Source organism: Diplotaxodon limnothrissa, linkage group LG16 (assembly GCF_057381915.1).
Source record: "Diplotaxodon limnothrissa isolate DT_005_m linkage group LG16, D_limnothrissa_male_GT1.1, whole genome shotgun sequence".
Taxonomy (NCBI): Eukaryota; Metazoa; Chordata; class Actinopteri; order Cichliformes; family Cichlidae; genus Diplotaxodon; species Diplotaxodon limnothrissa.
Window position 1 is genome coordinate 10,381,469 of NC_140611.1, and position 22,153 is coordinate 10,403,621.

The 22,153-nt window shown below is 38.9% G+C and overlaps 1 protein-coding gene across 2 annotated transcripts; it reads right to left on the reverse strand.

Moving 5' to 3' along the window:
• Positions 1-451: 451 nt before the first annotated feature.
• Positions 452-21,641, reverse strand: itm2bb (integral membrane protein 2Bb). 2 transcript variants are annotated; one of them, XM_085373923.1, is made up of 7 exons: positions 21,410-21,641; positions 5,279-5,410; positions 4,086-4,154; positions 2,869-3,012; positions 2,383-2,493; positions 1,536-1,686; positions 452-1,285 (listed from the first exon to the last, which is right to left on the reverse strand). In XM_085373923.1, exons 1-7 carry the CDS (start codon positions 21,491-21,493, stop codon positions 1,197-1,199), a joined length of 780 nt encoding a protein of 259 aa, XP_085230049.1. In that variant the 5' UTR covers positions 21,494-21,641; the 3' UTR covers positions 452-1,196. The 2 variants fall into 2 exon arrangements, with proteins under 2 accessions (XP_085230049.1, XP_085230048.1); XM_085373922.1 differs by having other exon boundaries at positions 5,252-5,410.
• Positions 21,642-22,153: the final 512 nt, after the last annotated feature.

Genomic DNA, 22,153 nt, shown 5'->3' on the forward strand with positions numbered 1-22,153 from the left:
CGTCTGCTCCTTGCTATCTAAAATATAACAGGACACTGGAGTATATTCTCGAGCATCTCACACTTCTGAGAATCAGTTGTCTGCTTGACGTTTATTCAGCTGTGTAAAAACTATAACTTTAATCTCAGCCAAGCCGATTTACTCTTAAATCCTACTACTTATTCCTGCGTCTTTTGGGATCTTACAAAGCTTCAAACGATGTGTCGAATATTAAATTAGTCGTCGACGATTTTAAAAGTCAACATAATCGTGACTAGTCGACTAATCGCGGCAGCCCTAGGCACACTAAAATAAACATGTACTGCTGGTTTCAAGTAGTCTGATCCTTTGCTCAATAACAGAAATACAGTCAAAATAATTATTAGTGTATATACACCAATTAAAAGTTTATAGGATTTTTCTGAAGCTTCTGGCACAGAAACACACAACACGCCATTTATAGTTTCTACCATTTTCTTTATTCTGTATGTCTGCTTATGTTTATAGATCATATACACAAATTGGTACAAGAAGAGTTATCCAAAAAAAAAAAAAAAAAATTACACATTCATAAAAAGACAGACAACCCCCGTGAAAAAGATTTTAATATAAGCGTGTTTTTATTTCTCTGAGCTGTCTTTCATCTGAATGAAAATATTGTGTTCTTCGGTCAGATTTCACACACTTTAAAGCTCAGCAGCAGAAGCGCGCATTTACACTCTTATTTTAAGATCATTTTCCAGTTAAGAAAACAAGTGCAGTGTATTAACAGCTACAGCAGACAAAATACAAAAAAAGTCTTTGTGGACTGAGTGGTATAAAAGTCGCCCTGTCTTAAAATGTTATATGTGAACTGAAAGCAAGGAAATCTCATATTTACCCACGTCTATTAATGAAGAGCTTGATACTATGTTTGCAGTTAATTTGATTAAAATAATTTACTTTTGTATACTCAGCTGGCTGTAAGCTAATTTATCTCTGAAAATAATTTCTGTATAGAAATTGGAAAATAAAACAAAAAACGCAATGCTTCACTTTTTTTTTTTTTTAATTTTAGGATCACTGAATATTCACCCAACAGCATCACATTTCACCACGCTCACTCACTCAAACTACCTGAAGTAAAGAACAGGAAACAATAGACAGGTGCGGATTAAAAACACAATCTCACTGCACGCCAGTGACTTTAAGAGCACGTCGTGAGGCGACGAGGCGTCTTAAGGCTCACAGATCAGGGTTTCCACCACAAACTGACTCCCAAAGTGACGAATCTTGTGGCAGTTCAGAGCCTCGCGCTTCTGCATACCTGTGAGGTGATCAGAGAATCTCTTATATAAACTTGTATGGCTGCATTTCGTGTCTCATGTTGCTGAAAGAGTACACAGAACTTCCAAACATTCAAATACACAGATTAAAGGTTGCAATGATTTACAATCTCTCTTAATGCTTGCTAAACATTTGTATGGCAGTGCATTTTGTCTTTGCCTTTCCTGTTTGGCATCTGTAGTCTTATATCTCTGTATGTTTAAACCTAAATGAAAGCCTGACATGCTTACCCAGAATCCTGTCTCTGCGCTGCAGTTTGTAGGTGTCTTTGCCTTTGCAGAGGTTGTTGATGAAATAGCCGAGCTGGTCGACGTGCTCCAGGCGCTCGGTCACCATCATCTCCTCACGGACCAGGTAAGACTGAGGCAAGTAGGTGCCAGCCTGGGCAAAGGGAGGAACCAAATGCAAATTATTTAAAGCATGGTGCAAATATGTAAGAGCTTGCGCTTTTTGGGTCTGTATTTCAATTTTTGGACATCTCTTTTCTTTGAGGAGTGCCAGATTCTGCTTAATCGTCATTAATACTGGAACCTGTATTAATAGATCCATGGCAAATATCAATTTAAAGCAGGCAGCTTGGTGGTTTCAATTCATTTATTTTGGTCCCAGCTGTTTGGAACAGTTTGAAGTGTTTTACACGAGGAAGACGTTAAAGCATCTTCCCCGAGCATCAGTTAGGAACTAGTTTCCTTAACATGTCTGGGAAAGTATGGAATGGTAAATTTGAGCATGTAGGACAGCTATAAATCATGTCATCTAAAACCTAGATTATACTCCATAGTGGATGAAGGAACGGACAGAAGGAGACCTGATGACCGAGAAGCCATTCCTGTTAAAATTCTTTCTCATGGGTAGTTGGTGCATTGTAATGTAAATTCTGTGGGGACAAGCCTGCAGGTTAAAAGAAAAACAAAAGAAAAAAAAAAAAAAAAGGCAAACATGTAGACATCCACACAGACCCTCAAATTCACTGTCTGATGATGAAACTGTTACTTGGACCTCAGCAGATTTATGGAAATATAATCCAGGCTTAAGCCAGCACAGGAACACAAATAGGTCTGAACCCTGCACAGTTACCTTGATATTGATGAGAAGGTCCAAAAAGTCTTTGGGAGGCATGACAATGGAGGTGTTGAGTGGGATGACATAGCACTTGTCCAGAAACAGATCCAGGTAAGCAGTCAGCCTCTGAGAAAGAAGGAATACAGTTAGAAAACAGAAAAGTAACTGGTATTTGCTTTTTTTTTTTTTTCTTCTTTACCTAGTAACGGAATAGAAAGCTGAGTTGGTTATCTTTAAAATCTAAATGTTAAATAGCTAAATATATCTGCATACAGTTTCCCATAAAGGTGCCTATGCTGGGAGATGGGTAAATCATCTCAGGCTGAATTCCTACTGGCTGGTTAGCAGACACTGCATCACTCACAACTCACATGTTCTTCCTAAAATTCTAAAGCTGTCAGAATGTTATTCCAGGTGATGTTTGGTCTACTTTGAATCCCTCTAAATGTGCAACCGTAGCTTTGCGTCAACATCACTATTTCCATCTTTTCAAGTACATACCCGGCTGAAGTCGTGGACGATGTCAGCTGGGTCTCCATCTTCAAACTCGGGCACTGGCACACTGATTAGCTCCACCTGCTCTGTCTCCAACACCCGGATCGTCTCTGACATCTGACGCATGTGGTTTGGCAGCTCCACCTCCACCTATGAACCAGTGCGTAACATTTTTAATAAGTTACAGTCACTGGTTACTCAGTGAAACGCTTTCCTTCTACCTAAACATAATTCAGAATTGTTTTTGGATCAAGTCATATTTTCTTAAAAAATACTTTTGGTACAGAAATAAAACCACATGGAGCAAAGCTTGGAGGCCTGTCAGCTCATACACTGATTTATGGCAGTGATGCGAAACTGACTAGGCTCACTTTCCTAAAAGAGCCCTGCAAGCAGAGGTCAGTTAGTCACCAACTCAGGACATTAATCAGTAACTCAATCGGTAATGATTAAATGAAAACAATAGACACACTGAACCAGTGTCACATACTGAACACAAACATATAAACACAGGCCTGTGTTGCAAGGGAGTTCATCATACTCATGGTATCTCGTCCTTGTCTGGCTTCACCTACCCTCGCATCTTCAATTAGACCAACCAAATAACGCTTGGGGATTTTCAACTCGATACATAACCCAGAGTTTCACAATCTAACCACAAACCCGTTCACACATGAAAGAGCGAGGAATAAGGAATGTGCTAGAAATGATGACATAATTCTTCACAATCTTATTTAAGATCGCCAAGTACGAGGCTTAGGCTCAGGTTTACAGAGCAATGATTTCGATTTGAAGATGCCTGCAGCAAAAAAACCCAATTTTCCTAAAAATGTGATACCTGATGGGTATGCAGAGAAAACCAAAAGCTTTTTTCTGTCTCTAAAACCAGCTGGCCCTTCTGTTATCACTCTGGGGTCAAGAAGTTGTTTGTTTGTTTTTTTAAAATAAATGAGCAAAATACTCTCCAGAGAACTGATCAGTGGGTCAGTGGGTAGTGATTTCGTACCCGCTGGTCTCCAACCTTGACATATCATGCTCCAGAGCAAATCAGGTTTCCATCTTGAATGGCCACCATACTGATGTAGTCCACTAACAAATCAACCCCTGTTGTAACCCTGATAGCCGAGGGTTAACCCTGAAGCACCTCGCTGAGCTCCCAAATCCTGCTTCATAACACAGGCCTCTGATAAGGAAAAGATACTATATCCAGAGTTTTGCCATACCTCATCCTCCTCCTGGATCATGAAGTCTTCTTCGCGGTATTTGACGCCACAAAAAAATACTTGGCCCTCCTGTGGTTAAAAAAAAGAAAAAGAAAAAAGGAGACAGAGATGTGACATTTTTGACAAATAAAGCGTAACAGAACATACATCTCAAATTTGAGGAAGTCTTATTCCCAGTGAGTCCTTCAGTTTCGTCTGCTTCACAGCATTTTGTTATAACTAATAACATCAGTTTTTGACGTTAAAAGTTTAGTTCTCTCTGGAGAAATGCATAAAAACAGATACTTCTGTAGACACAAAGTTTTTCTGAATTTAGAAACAGCGCATGTTCGCATTTCCTTAAGGAATGTAATGTGACAGACATGGAGACAATTTGATTCTCTTTAAATTTAGAGAGAATTTGGATTAATAAAAATAGAAGAGGACATTCAGCCACATCACAGCCATTTACAGAATAGTAAACAGGAAGCCTGTTCAGATCAGCGACGGGTTTATTCAGTCTTCAGCTACAAAAGATGAGCTCAAGTTGATAAACTCAAAACAGCTTGGTCTAGTTTGTGTCTAGAACTGCCACTGTGCTGTAGGCGGAGCTTAACGTGACAAGAACAGCTGGCAGTGGCGTACATGCTCTGACCTGTCGCGCTGTGTCAGTTCACATTTACTTTTGCAATTTCTGATCCAAGTTTCATGCCTTTTCTTACCCATGTCATGAACAGAAATTAAATTTGAATGTGTTTTCTTCAGAAAGTGGAGCTGAAATGTGTTTAAAAGTACATATAAATTTGTACCATGTGCTTTGCTCTTCACTGTCAGTGTGAGCTGCAGGAGTACAGCTGAGCACGGCGCTTTAAATAAGGGTGGTTTTGTTCATGGAAGGACAATAACATCCTAAATTATATGCAATTTTGCAGTAACATACATATGCATGTTTATGTTCATCACTGTCACTGTTTTAAACAGAAAATGTGGAAACTTATATATTCCATTATGAAGTTGATAAAGTGGTGTCACCATTGGCCATTAGTTTTTAATCATAGATGATCAACTCTTCCTGAGCCACCGCCATCTGTGACATTCTGTTGTAATGTTGTTAACTGCATTTCTACCTGTCTGCTTTCATATTTAACAACGCACCATTTGCTCCATGCGCTGTATGAGATACTTACCAAATTGTCCTCAGGCTCGCTACTCACCTCCATGACATAGTAGCGATACAGGTAGGCACCTCCGACCACCACTCCAGACAGCATGAGGGCCAGACCGAGGCACATGCACCAGCACCAGGCACGAGACTGGTGACGCACCAGCACCGCAGCCTCAGCGTCCTGCAGGAGAGGGCAAACTACTGATTAGATACGATTAAGTTTAACTGCCTCCAATTATACATTCAGGGATCTGAGAGAATCCCCCAAGGATCAGTACGCATCTGGTTATTATCGTTAAATACTTGTGATGATTTTCAACACATACCTATTATTTCAAACCCTCACAAATGCATTTTCCTGAGTTTTTAAGCATTAAGCATTCAAAACCACCCTAGCCTTCAAGGCAGGGCCTCCTCCCAGAAAACAAATACACTGATGAAACTGCAGCTGGTCTGGGGAGAAGCACTTTCTTAAGGATAAACGCAGGGAACAAAAATGCTGAGTACCACATATGAAAAGTTTACCATGCTGGACCTACTCAGGTAAAGTCTAAGTTCATGTAGGACAGTGCACGCACCAAGTACTGCGGTTATATAAATGTACTTAATAGCACTCCACATTACATTAATTGAAAGCAAAAATCAGCAGTATGGGTTGAATACTGTGCACATTTTGTTGTTTTGTTTTTTTAAATAAATTCAAATGCACTTAGACTCAAATAAAAATCAGAACCCGTCCCAACTTTCACCAGCTTTTCAGCCGGGAAAATATCTTGAACTACGTCAACTATTAATCCAGAGGCCAGGGTGTGAGATGAGGAAAGTGTGTGTGTGTGTGTGTGTGTGTGTGTGTGTGTGTGTGTGTGTGTGTGTGTAAGAAAACAAAGGCTTTCTTGAGATCAGATGAAGCAGGCTCAACATCTCTTTTCAGACTAACACAGCATCAGGGTGACTCATCATGATGCGAATCACAGAGGGGGGAAACAAACAGAGAGAGTGAAAAAATACCTAAAAATGTGAAAAGAAACGAAAACAGAGATGAAAGTGTGGCTCTCAACTCGTTCTGTTATTACTTCACTGGAATCTTCAGGAAAGAGGAAACTACAATAAGATCCGATTTACATTTTCTGTTTGTTGATTAGTGACTAAAAGGAGTTTCAATCAGGTAGAAACTTCTACTTGATTTGCATTTTCTTCTTCTCTCTCTGACCAGTGGGCAGTAAAAAAAAAAAAAAAAAAAAAAAAAAAAAAATCTGGGCAAGGTGAGGAAGCATGTTTTCTTGTTCTGGTTTCTCGTGTCACTGGAATGATCTCTTCATGCTATGTTCTTTTATTAGATTTGAATCGAGTTGCAAAGGCTGGAAGAACCGATAACAAGAAGCACTGAAGCTGTCCTGGTAGCTTTAAGGCAGCAAATGTTGATTTTTTCCCCTCCGCTTTCTTTTATTTACCAGTTTCCAACCAGTTCTCTTGTTTGCTCCTGAGCAGCTATTGTACAGTGGCATTTAGAGCCCCCTTTTATTGAAGTCCAAATGTTAATGTTTTAAAAGGAAGAAAACACAATCCACATTTGTGGAGAACCTTGCACGCGTTCGTTTGCTGAGTAGCAATAAATGCCGGGACACTTCAAGGGGCAGCTTTACCACCAACACAATAATACTGCCTTTGTGAGGATGAGAAGTTGTTATATTTGCATCAGCTGAAAGTCACGCTCTGCCAGAAGAGGCTCACCAAGCTGCAAGCGTGGCAACATTACTACATGATATTGCATGCAAGTCCAGCTGGCATTTTTGTTTTAATAGCGATTTCTGTTTATGCCATAAAAGTTACTTTCTCTGAACAACGTAACAAAGGAAGCTGAGATTCTAACGTGAGCCGAGAGGAGAAATGAAGATTATGGGATTATGGGCAAGTAATTCAACAGCTATGAAAAGAACAGGGGTTTTAGCTGCAAACAAAACCTACACTGTGTACTCCAGCCGGGCACGTTCTTTTAGGATAAAAACCTCCAACACATTTGGGAACACGTCTGAAGTACAGCTGATCTGTTGCTTTCCTGTGAATACCATTTTCTTTTTTTAAATTTCCTGTTAAGTCTGAAAATAAATTGTGCGGTTTCCGTTACAGAAACACAGACGAAAACATTTCATAATCTTTTTTTGTGGCAGTTTTGGGGGTGGGGGGCACTGATATTACATAATTATGCTTTATGCTTGCTTTCATAATTAACCTGGTTGACCAAACATTTTAACGTAAAGACAAATTGCTCACAGTGCTGCACTATGTAAAAGGCCCATCCTTCTGTCTTAACTAAAGCAGAACATCCAAGTCTCCTATGTTCATATGTAAACCACGCATGTACACCCATGCAACAATTAAATGATCAAAAAAGGCTAATATTTAGCATGCATTTCCAGACAGAGTGTGTTTGCTAATTTCCTAAATCCTTATTGGTCTAGAACTGGTTCAGTTCAACAGTGTGCTGTATACAATAACACAAGGGTTGACAGGAAAATGCTTATTATTATTATATAATCAAACCCAGGGGATATTATGGTTATTAAATCATCCTGGTTAGACCAAGGTCAAGACTACATGTGTAAATTTTATAAAATGAACAAACACAGTCTTTTGTCACACTGATCGTAGTTAATGGTAAATGGCCTGTATTTGTATAGCGCTTTACTAGTCCCTAAGGACCCCAAAGCGCTTTACACAACCTGTCATCCACCCATTCACACACACATTCACACACTGGTGATGGCAGCTACATCGTAGCCACAGCCACCCTGGGGCGCACTGACAGAGGCGAGGCTGCCGGACACTGGCGCCACCGGGCCCTCTGACCACCACCAGTAGGCAACGGGTGAAGTGTCTTGCCCAGGGACACAACGACTGAGACTGTCCAAGCCGGGGCTCGAACCGGCAACCTTCCGATTACAAGGCGACCTCCCAACTCTTGAGCCACGATCGCTAATCACTAAAATGTTAAAGTTGTTTTTTCATGTTTTAGTACTTGAACTTAACACATTTATACACTGGATAAAATTTTTTAGGACATCCTCATCTTTTGTGGCCTGCAGATATACTGTGTCATCACAAAACAAGACTTGTCAGCATGAATTATCTGCTTTGAGAACAGCTGACTTCCAGTTTAAAGCTTGTTTTTACATTTTTGATTGGTCAGTGAAGCATTACCATGCATTTCAGCATATCGGGTAGAGAAGAAGAGTGTTAAGAGCCTTTTCTGTTTTTTTAAAGCAGCAGCAGGGTGGCTGCTGAGAAATAGATAGTCAGCCCTTTCAGATCTACAAGTCAAAGTACAGAAAGCAGGAGAGGACTCTTAGAATGTAACATTTTTCCTGGAATGAACAGAAATACCGGTAGCGATTAAAAAAAGGAACCAAAAAGCAGACGTTAGCATGAAACCAAATATGCGGACAAATAAGAGGAAGTGGGGGGTGAGACCGTTTAAAAAGTACACACTGGCTGACAGATCAGCAACATGTTAGTGTCAGATGCAGTCAGTTTAATACCACCACTGCCTGGCAGAAAGACACCAAATTGGGAACATTTCCTCAGGCTTTTCTCCATCAGCTGTATAGCTGGGGTCACCTCTGCTAAATAAGGGGTTTGCTCCAATCACCGACATGTCTTTTTGGTTTTAAGGGAAGGGGAAAAAAAAGTTAGCAAAACATAAAAAGCAGAAGTCTCTATAGCAAACAGAACAAAAGAGTTCTGAGACCTTCAAGGAAGGACGCATGTATTGCAGTTTAATTAAAAAACATTTACTTTAAGGATCCTGATTCAATATCACGAAAGAGACTTAACCCAAGCAAAAAGCTCATTCACAGGTACTCACAGCTCTCCACAATTGAACAGAGCAGAAGGAAGGAAACTAAAGCAGGAAAGTGTAGAGTAGTGCTGTCCAAAAAGGGTGTGAATATTGGCTCCAGTGGCAAAGCTGCAATAAGTTTACTAAGGGTGAGGTTAAATAAGGACTGATGACGACTTTCTCCCTGAAATGGTGAAATGCATGTTACTAATAACATATATGTCAGACCTGGTCTGCGGCTGAACTGCAGCTGACCGTCTATGGTTGGTTCATGTCTTTAATGAAGGATGAACTGCATGTGGTAACATACAATCTGAAAACTGCTCGCTACTCTCCAACAACAATTTAATGCACAGACCATCAAGCATGACGAGGAAGCATCAGTAGCAAGTTCACCAAGTAAAAACGTTTTCAAATTTCAAGACAAAGTTTGTATCAGGACCTCTGCTGTGGAGCACTGCTATGTCTTTTTCCAGTTTTACAACCATCTCTTAAAGTCTCACCAACAACAAGACCCAACAGGCCTTCAGACCAACGTTTCATAATTCCAACACACGCACCCTCATTATACCACTCCTATGTCAACACGGGAAAGCATGCCGACGTCATGAGAACAATATGTACAGTCAAAAACTCTACACTCAACACTCAAAATTTGTATCATTTCATCATTATTTGAGGGCCTACAGATTATTAATTGTATCATTACATTTAAAAATGTTTATGAAGTATATGAAACTGAAACATATCTGAGCTGGCCCAACTCTCAACACAAACATCTTTTTATACACAATGATATTTTTGTTTCTCAGTGCTGTCTGGTTAAACGACACGTCCTCTTTTGTTCTTAAGCCAGGAACGACTTATTGTGTAAGCTTTTTGTTGTGGTTGGTGGTCACCAGTGATGGGTGTAGCACATTCCAAAGTGTGAGGTTAATGTAATCAGATTACATTTCAGTACCTGCACATGTTTCTACAGTAATATAACTCGCAATCGCTTTGAAATATCTTTGGGCTGGATTTCGACTGTCCTTTGTGTTACCATTTTTGTGTTCTCGTGCAAACACTAAAAGAAAGATTGTGTGTCCTCATTAGGACAGGGATTTGTGTTGCAGTGTGGTTTATATTGTTAATTGTGTACAAAGTCATTTATAGAGTAATGCAAAAGCAATGCAACAGTAGTGCAATAAGTTACTTTCTCTGGTAAGTAATTAATGAACATACAGCCTTACTTTTGAGAAAAGTAATGAGAATTGTGTAATACACTACACAATAGGGCACTCTTTTTGAGGAACAAACCCAACACTGGTGGCCACAGAAATCCCAGGTTTGAGCTGCTGCTGTGAGGATGAAGGCTGCTGGTTTACACTGTGCTGAAGTGTCCTCTGGGCTTCATTCACAACACCACAGGGATCAATGACGGTGTTTGTGTGTCTTTGAGATGAACCTACGGGCTGACCACACTAAACCCACCACAACAAACAAACATTTTCCAGTTAATTATGTTTGTGGATTCACATGGTTAGAGCTATTAATCTGTGTGTGAAGATCTTTAGAGTCATTGTGGCCACAAACCCTGCCTGCCCCCCCCCCCCCCCCACAAAAAAAAACAAAAACAAAAAAAAACAACCAACAACAACAAAATAAACAAACCCAGTTAATTTTCCAGAATTAAAGTTGACAGCCAGGAAAAATAAATGATGTTTGTGCTCAGTGGTCAACAAGTAGTGGAAATCCTACAGAAAAGCTTTACAGTGTTGCTTAGTTGTTGAAAGTAAAAGACGATCAAGTCTCCAGAAATAAATCTGAGAAGTTCTTTTTGCCTTTTACACCTTAATGTAACACAAGACATGAAGTAAATTAAACTAGGGGATCAATGTTGATATTTATGCTTAGCATAAAGATATTAAATGTATGACAGTATAAAGATGAGGAGGAAAAGCTCATTTGAGAAGCTAGAATTCACTGAAAAGCAAAAGTACTTTTGCTTTGAAAGCAACTTCATGATTAAATGTAAACCACTGGCAGCCGTGTGTGTGTTTATGTTCAATTCATTACTATTACTACTATTTCAGGAATATTTTAGTTATGCATATATTCCATTTCTGTCAGGCTTTGGTTACCTATTAATGCAGTTCTTTGTCTTTTGCAGGCATACTGAAAGCTTTAACACTTTTTCAGTTCACCTCAACAAATATGTTTCATGTTCTGTATTGTGGCATTTTCCTTGTCAATAATCAATATGCAAATAAAGTACTATTTAGAACTCCCTGTGATCCTAAGCACGATTCAGTCTTTCAGTAAATGTCTTAAGCGGATAATGCTGTCCATAAGCATCAGTCTACCTGAGGACGGCTTGTGTTTCCATCTCTGTGGATACAGGTGAGTATCACTGTCCAAGGCGGGTTTTATTTCAGTCTACACATGAAACTTTATCTTCACCTCTGAGCTACATAGCGTATCTGTGAAGGCAGTAACTGGGTAACGTTAGGTCGAAAGAAGAAAGAGTAGAAAGAGTGTAAGGAATATAAAAGAAAGCAGCAAATCTTTGTGTTTAAAAAGCCAAAGTCAGCAAGTGTGTCACACTGGCTTAAAGGAAAAAACAACAACAAAACCCACTGCAGAATAAGAGCACTCATGTCCAACGTAAAGAAATTAAAAGAGTGTGGATTTTCTAATGGAAATAGATTTAAAAGTAGCTCTTGGTGTACTTACAGAAGCATTTAAGGGAAGAGCTGAAATCCTATTAGGGGTTCATGAAGTGTATTACCATTGGCTGAAGTGTATTACAGGTGGTTAAATGTTGATCCTCCACCACACAGTGTATTTATAAGTATGTAAACATACATTAGGACTTAGATATGTGTCACAGATATAATACTAATAGCATCATGGTGGGACGCAACCCTACACTTTTTCACTACGTTAAGCAGTGGCTGTGCACACCATTCAGATAGTGTGCACTATGTAAATGTGCATGGGCTTCATAGCTGCTGTCATATATATGTGCCTGCTTAGTTAATCCTCCCTCTTCTTGAGTTTCAGTGGTCGGCAGCGTCCTGTGGGAGGCAGCTAAAGCTCTCTGGCTGAGTCTCCATCTGACTGATTACACTGTAATCCTTTTCAAGCAGCCCACGTGTCTGAGACACCAACCAGAGAACAAACAAGCAGAGAGCAACTGAGGAAAGGTTAGGTCTGTAATCCAAATCTGTAATTAGGTTTACTGATGAATGTGAAGGTGGAAGAAAATTTTTTACTGGCACATGTGGAATAGCTCCTTCTCAAAACTGAGAGAAAACATTATTTTCATTCGATTGTTTGCTGAAAGACGTGATAGACGGAAAAGAAAATCAATATTACGTAAAAAGGAGACCTTTTAAATCTCAACAGACTACTAATGATAATGATTACTTCCATAGCTGATTATACTGTCGTCAGACAGGGCAGGGAGGTTCACCAGGTTTCATGCTGAAATTAGGAATCAAAGCACAGCAAGTATGTACATGAAGCTCTTAACCTAAATACTGCAATAAAGTTTTGCTTCAAAATGCCCACAACGTCAACAAGATACAACCACAGGTTCCTTTGAGCATCTGCATAAACAGCAGGTGTAAGCATGTAACTGCTCCAGCTCAGCCTCTATAAAACCACATACACTCAAAGTATATGACACCCAAACTGTGAGGCTCGGCAGATACAACTGCTCAAACATTTAAAGACTGAATTCATAAGATAAGAAGAACTTTATTTATCCCGAGGGAAATTCTGTTGCAATTAAAAGGCTCCTCCAAATGCGGCCGACAAATGTGTCCTTCATTTCCCTGGACTTGAAGGATGGGCTGGAGGTATTCTTCGTGGCCCAACGTATCCCACAATTCATAGCGTGGCCCAGCCAATTCCAGGTTCCAACAATAAAGCGGCAGCTACTTAGTTTTAATATTACTCTTTCTGGGTCACAAAATTTTCAAGATATCACCCAATATATCGGGTGATATCTGCTCGATTTATCAAGACATCACATATTTGCAAAAGTGCTATGCCGTTTTCATACCCTGCGCAGTCTTTCGCTACTGTTTTATTTGTTCCTGAGTAAATCGGTGCGGCTGATATTAAAGTTATAGTTTTCACACAGCTGAATAAATGTTACAAAGAAAACTGATTAAACAGAAGTGTGAGATGGTCGAGAATTTACTCCAATGTTGTGTTATATTTTAGGAAGCAAGGAGCAGAGGGCTGAGTTTATTAAACTCCACGTCCACACGTATTTTTGAAAACAGAGATTTAAAAAAAAAAAATCCCATCCACATGTAAAAGCCAAAAACGAAGTCAAACGGTGTCAAGAACATGCCAAATCCTAACCGTTTATGTTGTATGTTGGCCAATCAGAAGTCTAGGAACCTGGAAGGAAAAGAGTAAACAGGATTTTAACTTTAAGCACTTCTGAAAAGTTTTTGGTTTTTCTGGGAAGACTGCTAATTTTGTGTTACTTTTAAAGTGCCTTCATCATTTCAAATGTTAATGACTAAAAACAGTATTTTGGCTGGTGTTGACTCACAACTTAGAAATGGACAAAATGCACACAACATACATAAATAAACATTTAATTTAAAAAACATTATTTTATTCAAAATCGACGATGACGTTGGCGTCGGGATTTGGGTTGCGAGAGCGTCTGTGCTGAATGTAGAAGCCCCGTCCGAAGTTCACTCTGACAACTCCGTCTTTCTAAATGGATGAACAGTATCTGCGTGTAAAAACTGCAGATAGTAAGATTAACAGCAACAGTATTTTGTCTCTATCTGCTGTTGTAGAAATTCATCTCATGTAAACAAAAACGTGGTGCACATCGTGACGCCAAAAAAGGCGCACAACTTTGACGTTGCATGACTAAATCTCAATTTTCCTCGTCCACGCATAAACGCGAAAACAACGTTTTTTGAAAATCTCTACCTTGGCAGGAGTTTTTAAAAATCTGCGTTTTCAATGACCCAAAACGCAGTTTGTGTGTTGGCCGAAAGGGCCAAATGCATAGAAAAATCTGCGTTTTCAAAAATACCCGTGTACGTATGGACATAGCCTGAGACAGCTGGTGACAGCAGTGTATATTTTTACAAAGTACCAGAACTTTGTTTAAAGTACAGTAGAAAATGTTCACAAATGAAATGCTACAACTAGAGATTAAAAAAAAAAACTTAGCACTCTTTATTTTCTAATACTGTCTAGTTTCGTTGATGTTCAAAAAGACTATATACGGGAAAAGGAGTCTAGTTTCATAATCTTCGGAATACAGTGGTCCCTCGCTATAACGCGGTTCACTTTTTGCGGCCTCGCTGTTTCGCAATTTTGCATGCTGTTTTTTTTTTTTAACAGTGCATTGTGTTCTGCGTCCTGATTGGCTGTAGACCATTGTCAATCAATCTCATGCTGCGTCTCCTGTACAGTACAGTATGTGTTCAGCTGGTCAAATTTACATAAATCTTCAATCGCTAGCAGTGTGACTCTGAAGTGCTGCACTGTATGTTTGTAAGTTTTCTCCCAAACAAACACAACAATGTCAACGAAACGTTTTGGACCCTCAAAGGCACCTGCGGGTTCCTTTGGTTTCATTCTATAATACTGGACTTTTTTTCTACGAAGGTTTGAACTTTGAGAGTGTTTAAACAAGAGAGAGAAGTGTGAAAATGTTCATGTGTGTCTGAGAAAAGTGTATAAAGCTTATAGTGAGTTGTTTTACAATCTTAAAACATTTTGCAGATTTCACCTATTGCAGGTTGTTTTTGGAACGTAACTACCGCGATAAACGAGGGACCGCTGTATACTTCTCTTATCTGTACTTCAGCTTAGACACTTTATTAGCTGACACGCACAGGCCAAAGTTCAACCTTATCATCTATTTCACTCATCACAGAATGAGAGGATGAAGACGCACACTGAGACGGTTTTGACACTTTTGCAATATGCATAGTTTGAAGACTCATTTCTTCTATTTGACAAATCAAACTTATTATCAAACGCAGCTGCAGAAGCCATTTTGTAGCACAGTCAGTACACAGAGGTTGCACGACGTTGGTCCCAGGAACTTGCTCATTTATAAATAAATGGGGGAGTGGTTTGGCTGCTTTGTCTTGATTGTTACTTTTTAAAAATGTATTCATTTAAATTTAACCTGACTTGAAGACAAAAGTGGTTTCTCATCACTACAAAAAAGTCTCTTGGTAGCTGGCTGTGTTTTACTTATTTAAAAAAAATATAATTTAAGTCGTGCAAACTTTTTCTCAACATATAATTGAAAGTAAAAAAAAAAAAAAAAAAAAGCCCATCAAGTCAGGAGAACTCAACGTTTATATTTAAGCACGAAATTAAACACTAGACTCTTCTGAGAGTGAAATTTTCAGCGCAGTGGTTTCCTCCTGTGATGTTCTACACTCAGCTTGACACGGCTGCAGTTGATTTGAGGACAGAGATGTGAAAGCTGATCTTTAATAAGCACCACCCGCAACTGCTGTAGCACTACAGCCTGATTCAAACACTGCCGCTCACCAACTGTGAGGTAAGCACAGGTGCTCCTCCATCCAAAGTTAAGCTGAGGTAGCTGGAAGTTATTTGCCTTACCATCTAAGCAGTTTTCGTCATTTAAAACCAAATTATCATATATTGGCCTTGTTTTTCTCATCTTAACATTAAGTACTAATAATGTGTTTGTTGTGTAAATGTGCCTTACAAACGCAAAACTGCACTGTCTCAATGACAATATCTTAATGTGATGAAAATCCTGTAGTGTGCTGTTGAAGCACTTGGTCAATAAAACTGATAATTTATTAAATAGAAAATTTTTAAAGAGAAAATATCTAACTGAAGAACGCTCTAAATTTGCACAAAGCGGCAATTTTGTAAAGCAGACATAATAGTATATTTATTAACACTTGAAATAAACAATAAGTGGACAAAAAGCATAAAGATTTTACTAAATTTGCAATAATTATTCTGCCGACTTGTAAGTCAAACAACTGTTTCAAACGTTTTAATTTGGGGGGGGGGGGACCAATCTGTTGGCTAAAGCTGAATTTACCATCTCAGACTCAGAAATATTATGATAGATTATTTTCTGTGCATTAAATAATAGGATAAATTGACTGTATGAGAGGTTTTTCACTGGACATGAACAAAGTTCTGGTTTTGGACACAGGGTGCTACAGCTGGTATTAATACTTGCTGAGTTTCCTAATGTGTTTACGGTCACCTGTAAATTATTTGCAAGGTTGCTATAAAACACACACACTGACATCGTTCTATACCAAATGCAGTGTATGGTGGCTACACAGCAGCTGTCTCTTATATAGCAACTAGGAACAACACCGAAAGTATAAAGGTGCAAGTCCAGCACTATGACTGTGCATGGCTCACAGCCATCCTGTATAAAAGAAAGACTGTAAACACAATCAGGCAGACAATATAAAGGGCTGCAAAGCCACATCACAAACAGCACACTGCTCTGTAGGTGCGGTCATGGCCTTCAGTTCAACTGCTGTGCAAGGATGTTTCTATCAGACCTTAACAGGTTAAACAATCCCCAATAATCCTGAGTGTGTCTCATACTAACGACAGTCACTGAGACAACTATAGAGGGAAAATAGGTCAAGCTAAATATTTAGGCTAAGCATATCTTCATGCTTAGTTTAGCTGTCCCCGAATACACCACAAGTGCTCAAGCAGTATCTGTGGAGCCAAACAGGCTTGCAAATTTGTTCCTGTTATACATGAACCTCTATGAGTTTCATTCACATGGCTTTTTGCTGTCTGGTAATACGCCAAGTCACTTTGTTAAAAAACATCTATTTACTCAGAGCAGATACATAATCAAGCACCTTTAATTCATTTCCAACCAATCTTAGAGAAATTTGTATTTGATGCAAACACAGCTGTATCCATCATAAAACATGCTGATAATTGTTATTCAATTTATCTAAAGAATACTATAAATTTTCAAGTTTACAAAAGTTCAATATGCTGTTTTTCTGCTCATAACTGAGCTAAAATATAAGAAGAATGAAAATGAAAGGGAAGTCAGACAAGAGTTTATCAGACAGATAGTGACTCAGAGAGTAAAGAGGAACCCAACAAAAAGAGAAACTATCAAAATTCAAGTTTTTTCTTTGGCAAAGTATGTCTTCATCACTCAATATAAGCCAGAACATACTCACTGCTTAGTTCAGCTAGAGTCAAGATGATGCAAATACAGCCTTTAATTCACAAGATCTATTCACAAGTAGTAAAATTGGAAAAATGTTCTGTAGCTGAGTTTGTGATCATCAGCAGTTGCAGGTGCTGGATTTTTAACTGGATTGCTGTCGATCTTTCACCTACTCAGCCTCCAGTGGCAAGCAATCAAAGTTTTGGTTAGCTATTGGATCTCTATCATTCCCTGTGAAACAAGTCTTCCACAGTTCAACAGTCTGCTGTTGTCTGGACCGCTCTTTGCTCCTGCAGACATTCTTTTGTTTAGTCTACCAACCAACAAGGAGCAAATGGCTGATCTTGTGAGACCTCCTACCATACATAATAATCATGTGGCATTCTCCCCAATCAGTAATGATTAATAACTGTATCTGAATCCAAACATCCAAGGAAAATTCACAGCTATAACAGGAGGCAGGAATGACCAAAACATCTGATGAGGGCAGAACGGGATGGCTTACAGACAAACTCACTGTCTCCAGCCTGTCAGACCACAAGACTCATGGCACATTCAAGTGTCTGCCATCAGGCCACCTTGTATCAGCAAGACTTGGCTCATCCCGCACTTTAAAGCATCCTAGCTCCTATTTTTGTATCATAACTCATCTGTTGTTTACTAATCGGCACATATGGCAGTAAACCAGCAAGCTGCTACATTTACAAGATTTGCAACTCACTGAACTACAACAGTGTCTGTGTTCACATGAGCAATGAGGAAAAGAAAACAAACAGGAGCCAAGACCTCAACAGATTGACTATTTTTATAATCAAATAACCTCCCCAACACACATAAACACAACTGGCAAAAACATAAAACATTTGCTAGCTCCTGTTTGGTCCTGTGCGGTCTGACCAGTAGAGCAGATTCCTCCCTCAGGAAGCAGAGCAGCAGGAAAATTTCCATGAAGGCAAAATAGATGACGGTGTGATAAACTCAAGCCTGCTCCATGAGAGATTTTTTTTTTTTTAATAATTCTTTGATTTCTAAATATGTTAGAAAACACTTTCCAACATATTTCCTTGACTACAGAATGAGGTATGGGTATGGTGAATGGTTTTAATGGTATTTCTAATGATAATGCTTATCAGTCCATTACTTTAATGGTATTTTTATCGGTACTTTCTGAAGAAGAAATGAATCAAATTAAAAACAGAACTGAATTTACATCACATCATGATTTTTTCCAAGCTATTTTCTAAACTAAGGCTAATGTACTGTATTAGCATACTGTTCCTCTCAGCAATTTTTACACATAAACAAAACAAAGTTCAACACGTTTAATGAGGGATTAGAGAACCAGAGGAGCTGTTAAAGACTTAATAGTCTTTCACTTATTCAGCTAATATTCATCCACCTATGACCACTACTCAGGGGTACTTAAATCAGATTAGATATGATCCAGTGCTCTCTCACTGCTACAGACAGGACTGGCTTCGCGTGCTGGATGCGGGTAATAAAACTTCCTGTTCCATCTCTGCTCCTGTCCACTTCTGTTGGTGGTTTGGGATAAATGGATTTTTTCTAGTTGCGATTAATTTAAATCAGCTAACCGTCTGTTAAAGCAGCTGCTTACTAATAGCTTTAGCCTGCAACGTTTATATTTTATAACCACTTTTATCAGTTTTTGGATCCTGTTAAGCAACAAGACACACACCTCGTTCCTTGACTGTAGAATGTTTTTTTCTTTTTTGTTTTGAGGGCATGTTAATACATTCGAAAACAGATCTGATACAGTGCAGAATTTTAAATCGTGTCTTAGAAATTTAGTAAAGCATCCTCATTTATGAAGAACTTGTTGACTTTGCCAATGATAAATCAATCATTAATCACTATCAGAAATGTCTGTTCTTCCACATGAGCACCGGACTTCCTCTACAGCTTTATCCTGTTTTGTTCTGATTTCCTCAGTTTGAGATATATTGCTTTATACAGACACTTTATTATATATTTGCCACTTTTTGACATTTTATTTAAATGTTAACTCTTTTTTTTTTAAACTTGCATTGTATTTTATTGCATTAGACTTTTACTTATTTAGTGCCTTCACTTTAGTTTTCTGAACTCTTTTGAACTGTTGTTTACAGGTTGAGTTCATTTTTGGCAGTTGTAACAAAGAAATTTTCAGACTTTCGGGACAATAATGCACTTTGTTAATTTAAATCAAATTAGAGGATAGGGGCTGATATCTAACTCTAAAAAAAAACAAAAAACAAAAAAAAAAACAACAACCAGAGGATACAATCTACTTTAAAAAAGGTTCAGTAAAGGACTTCAAAGGATTACATTTCAACTAAATGCTACTGAACCCCACGCACGAGGCACATGGCACAAAGTCTTCATTTGCTCTCTCCACAAGTGCTAGAAAATCCCCCAAGACACAACCCCAACCGAAGTGCAGAATCGCCTCTTTTCTACTTCAATCCCACTGAAGGAGCACATTAAGCTCTGATTATCAAGATTAAAAAGATAAAAGTCTGTGACACTGAAGCTCAAGACACAGGGGGGTGGGGGGTTGGAGGTGTATGCCACCTTCATACAGTCTAATCCCACAATAACCAAGCAGGCAGATTGTGTGAAAGTTTCCAGCTAATGCAGAACTCTCACCACGAGTCAAGATAAGATATTCTCACAGCTTCTCATCGAGAATTACACTTTGTGGTTTGTCACTCATTGCACATCTTTGAAACTACAAGCAGCTGTTTGCGTTTGCAACTCCAACATGTAGCACGGTTGACATCGCAGCGCTCTCTGCATACAGAGAGAGCCCAGACGTCCTCAGTCAGAACGAAACAGAAACAACAGGCAGCTCCTTTTACAACAGGGTGGAGGCCAGCGGGAAGATCTTGTAGACTTTACCGTCTGAGAGGCAACACGCCTCAGCAGCCCACACATTCAACTCCACAAGTCAGCTCGAAAGCAGCTGAACAAGCTCCTTCGCAGGTTGAGATCACACAGCAGTCACAGCCACTCTGCAACTCCAAAACTGTCATTTAGTTGCACTTTTCTAGTGAATATTGTGTGAAATGCACTGCAGTGTCACCATACTGCACAGCACTCCTTTGGGTTTTTGCATTTTTATTTTTTTATTTTTTTCCGGGGGGGGGGGGGGGGGGGGGGATTTTCCAACTTATGAATGACATTTCTAGGACACTCTACATACATACCTTTCAGACCACAGAGGTTGGCGAAGTGACAGACTCTTATGCCTTCCTGTGAAGCCTTTCCTTCCTAAGCCGTCATTAATTGCTGAGAGGTGCAGACTAAATATAAATAAATTTGCATGGACTTTTGAGTTTAGTGATGGGGAAGTTCCCACCTATTATGCTTTCTCTTTTGTGAGAGTGGCACCTTTCACCAAGACGCAATAACATAACATCTGCATTTTCTGTTGTGTTTTTTTCTTTTCTTTTTCCCCCCCTCAGCACATTTTCACGTCCTTGAAGTCTGAGGCGAACTGATTGCAGAAAAAGGAGGAATAACTGGTGAGAACACTGACAACTCCTGTAATACGAAACCAGATTAAAACCCATCTTAAAATTTGTCAGGTAAAAATCTACACGTGATTTGGGGTTAAAAAAAACAAAAACACCAAAATCAAATTCTGTTTATTGACTGATCGGTTTGGAAACTACACGCTTTAACCAGCTAGTATACTTGCTGACCTCTAAAACGACATGAAAAGTCAAGCAAAGCTCGTTCCTGCACTTTAGAGCCCATAAACTTACATTAATGTTTTCAGAGTATTGCCAGACCAACTTAAAACGTGTAAATATTATATTTATGTGGCATTTAGTCAGTGTATAAAATAGATTTTTAAAAAATGGAAACAAGTAGAAAATACCGGAAACGTCAAGAGTATCAAAGGTGAAAAAAACAAACGCCACCTGAGAAAGTAACGTCCACCGAACTCTGAATTATTTGACGTTAGTATTTTAAAAACATATTGTATGATTTTAAAATGTATTATTTAAAACTGTTCAAAGAGTGGGGAAACTGAAATATATCAGGAGCCCTGTTAAACAACAGTATTGTGTCTCTACGCATTTATGCTTAACTGCGCCTTTTCCCCCACCGAGAACCTAGTTTGCCGTTAGCCATTTTCTACTCACTTTGTCCTCCTCGGGAATAAGAGTTTCGGCGTCCTTCTTCACATCTTTCTGTGCCAGAGCCGTGTTAAATGATACCTTGACCATCTTGAAACAAGTGGTGACAATCTCCGACAGAAAGTGGGAAAAAAGCAACACAACAAAAAGCAAACAACAGCAAAGAGAATTTGCTCCGAAATAAAAAGAAGTCGCACTTCTTCCCCGGCCAAGTCTGTTGTTGTGATAAGAGCGACGTAAAGCTAGACTTAGAGTGACCGCGCTTCCGGCCTTCAAAATAAAAGCATATCCACGACGATTAGTCTGAGACGTTCCGACATTTGACTGAAATACGAAGCAAAATGGCACAATCCAAGCTTAAAACTTAGCTTACAAGCAACATCAATGTGAAACTATGTAAACATCTGTATCTACGTGCTTTATTATACCTTATTATACTTGCTTTTATTATGCTTTATTTTATAGCCTCTTCTATGTACGACATGTATTTCAAAACGATTTACAATAGGCCGAGAAGCACAGGCAATGGGAATGCAAGATAAACAACAAAATAAAACAATGCAGAAAACAATAAACGAAAAACTCAGTTAACATATTTAGTACTATACCTACTTAAAAGAACATATAAATGGCTGTTAAATAATAAAATAGATAAATAATACAAAAAAAGCAAGTAATAGACTAAAATGTTTTATTTAAATATAGAACATTAAAACTGTGCAAATATTATGAAAGTGATTAGATCACGAC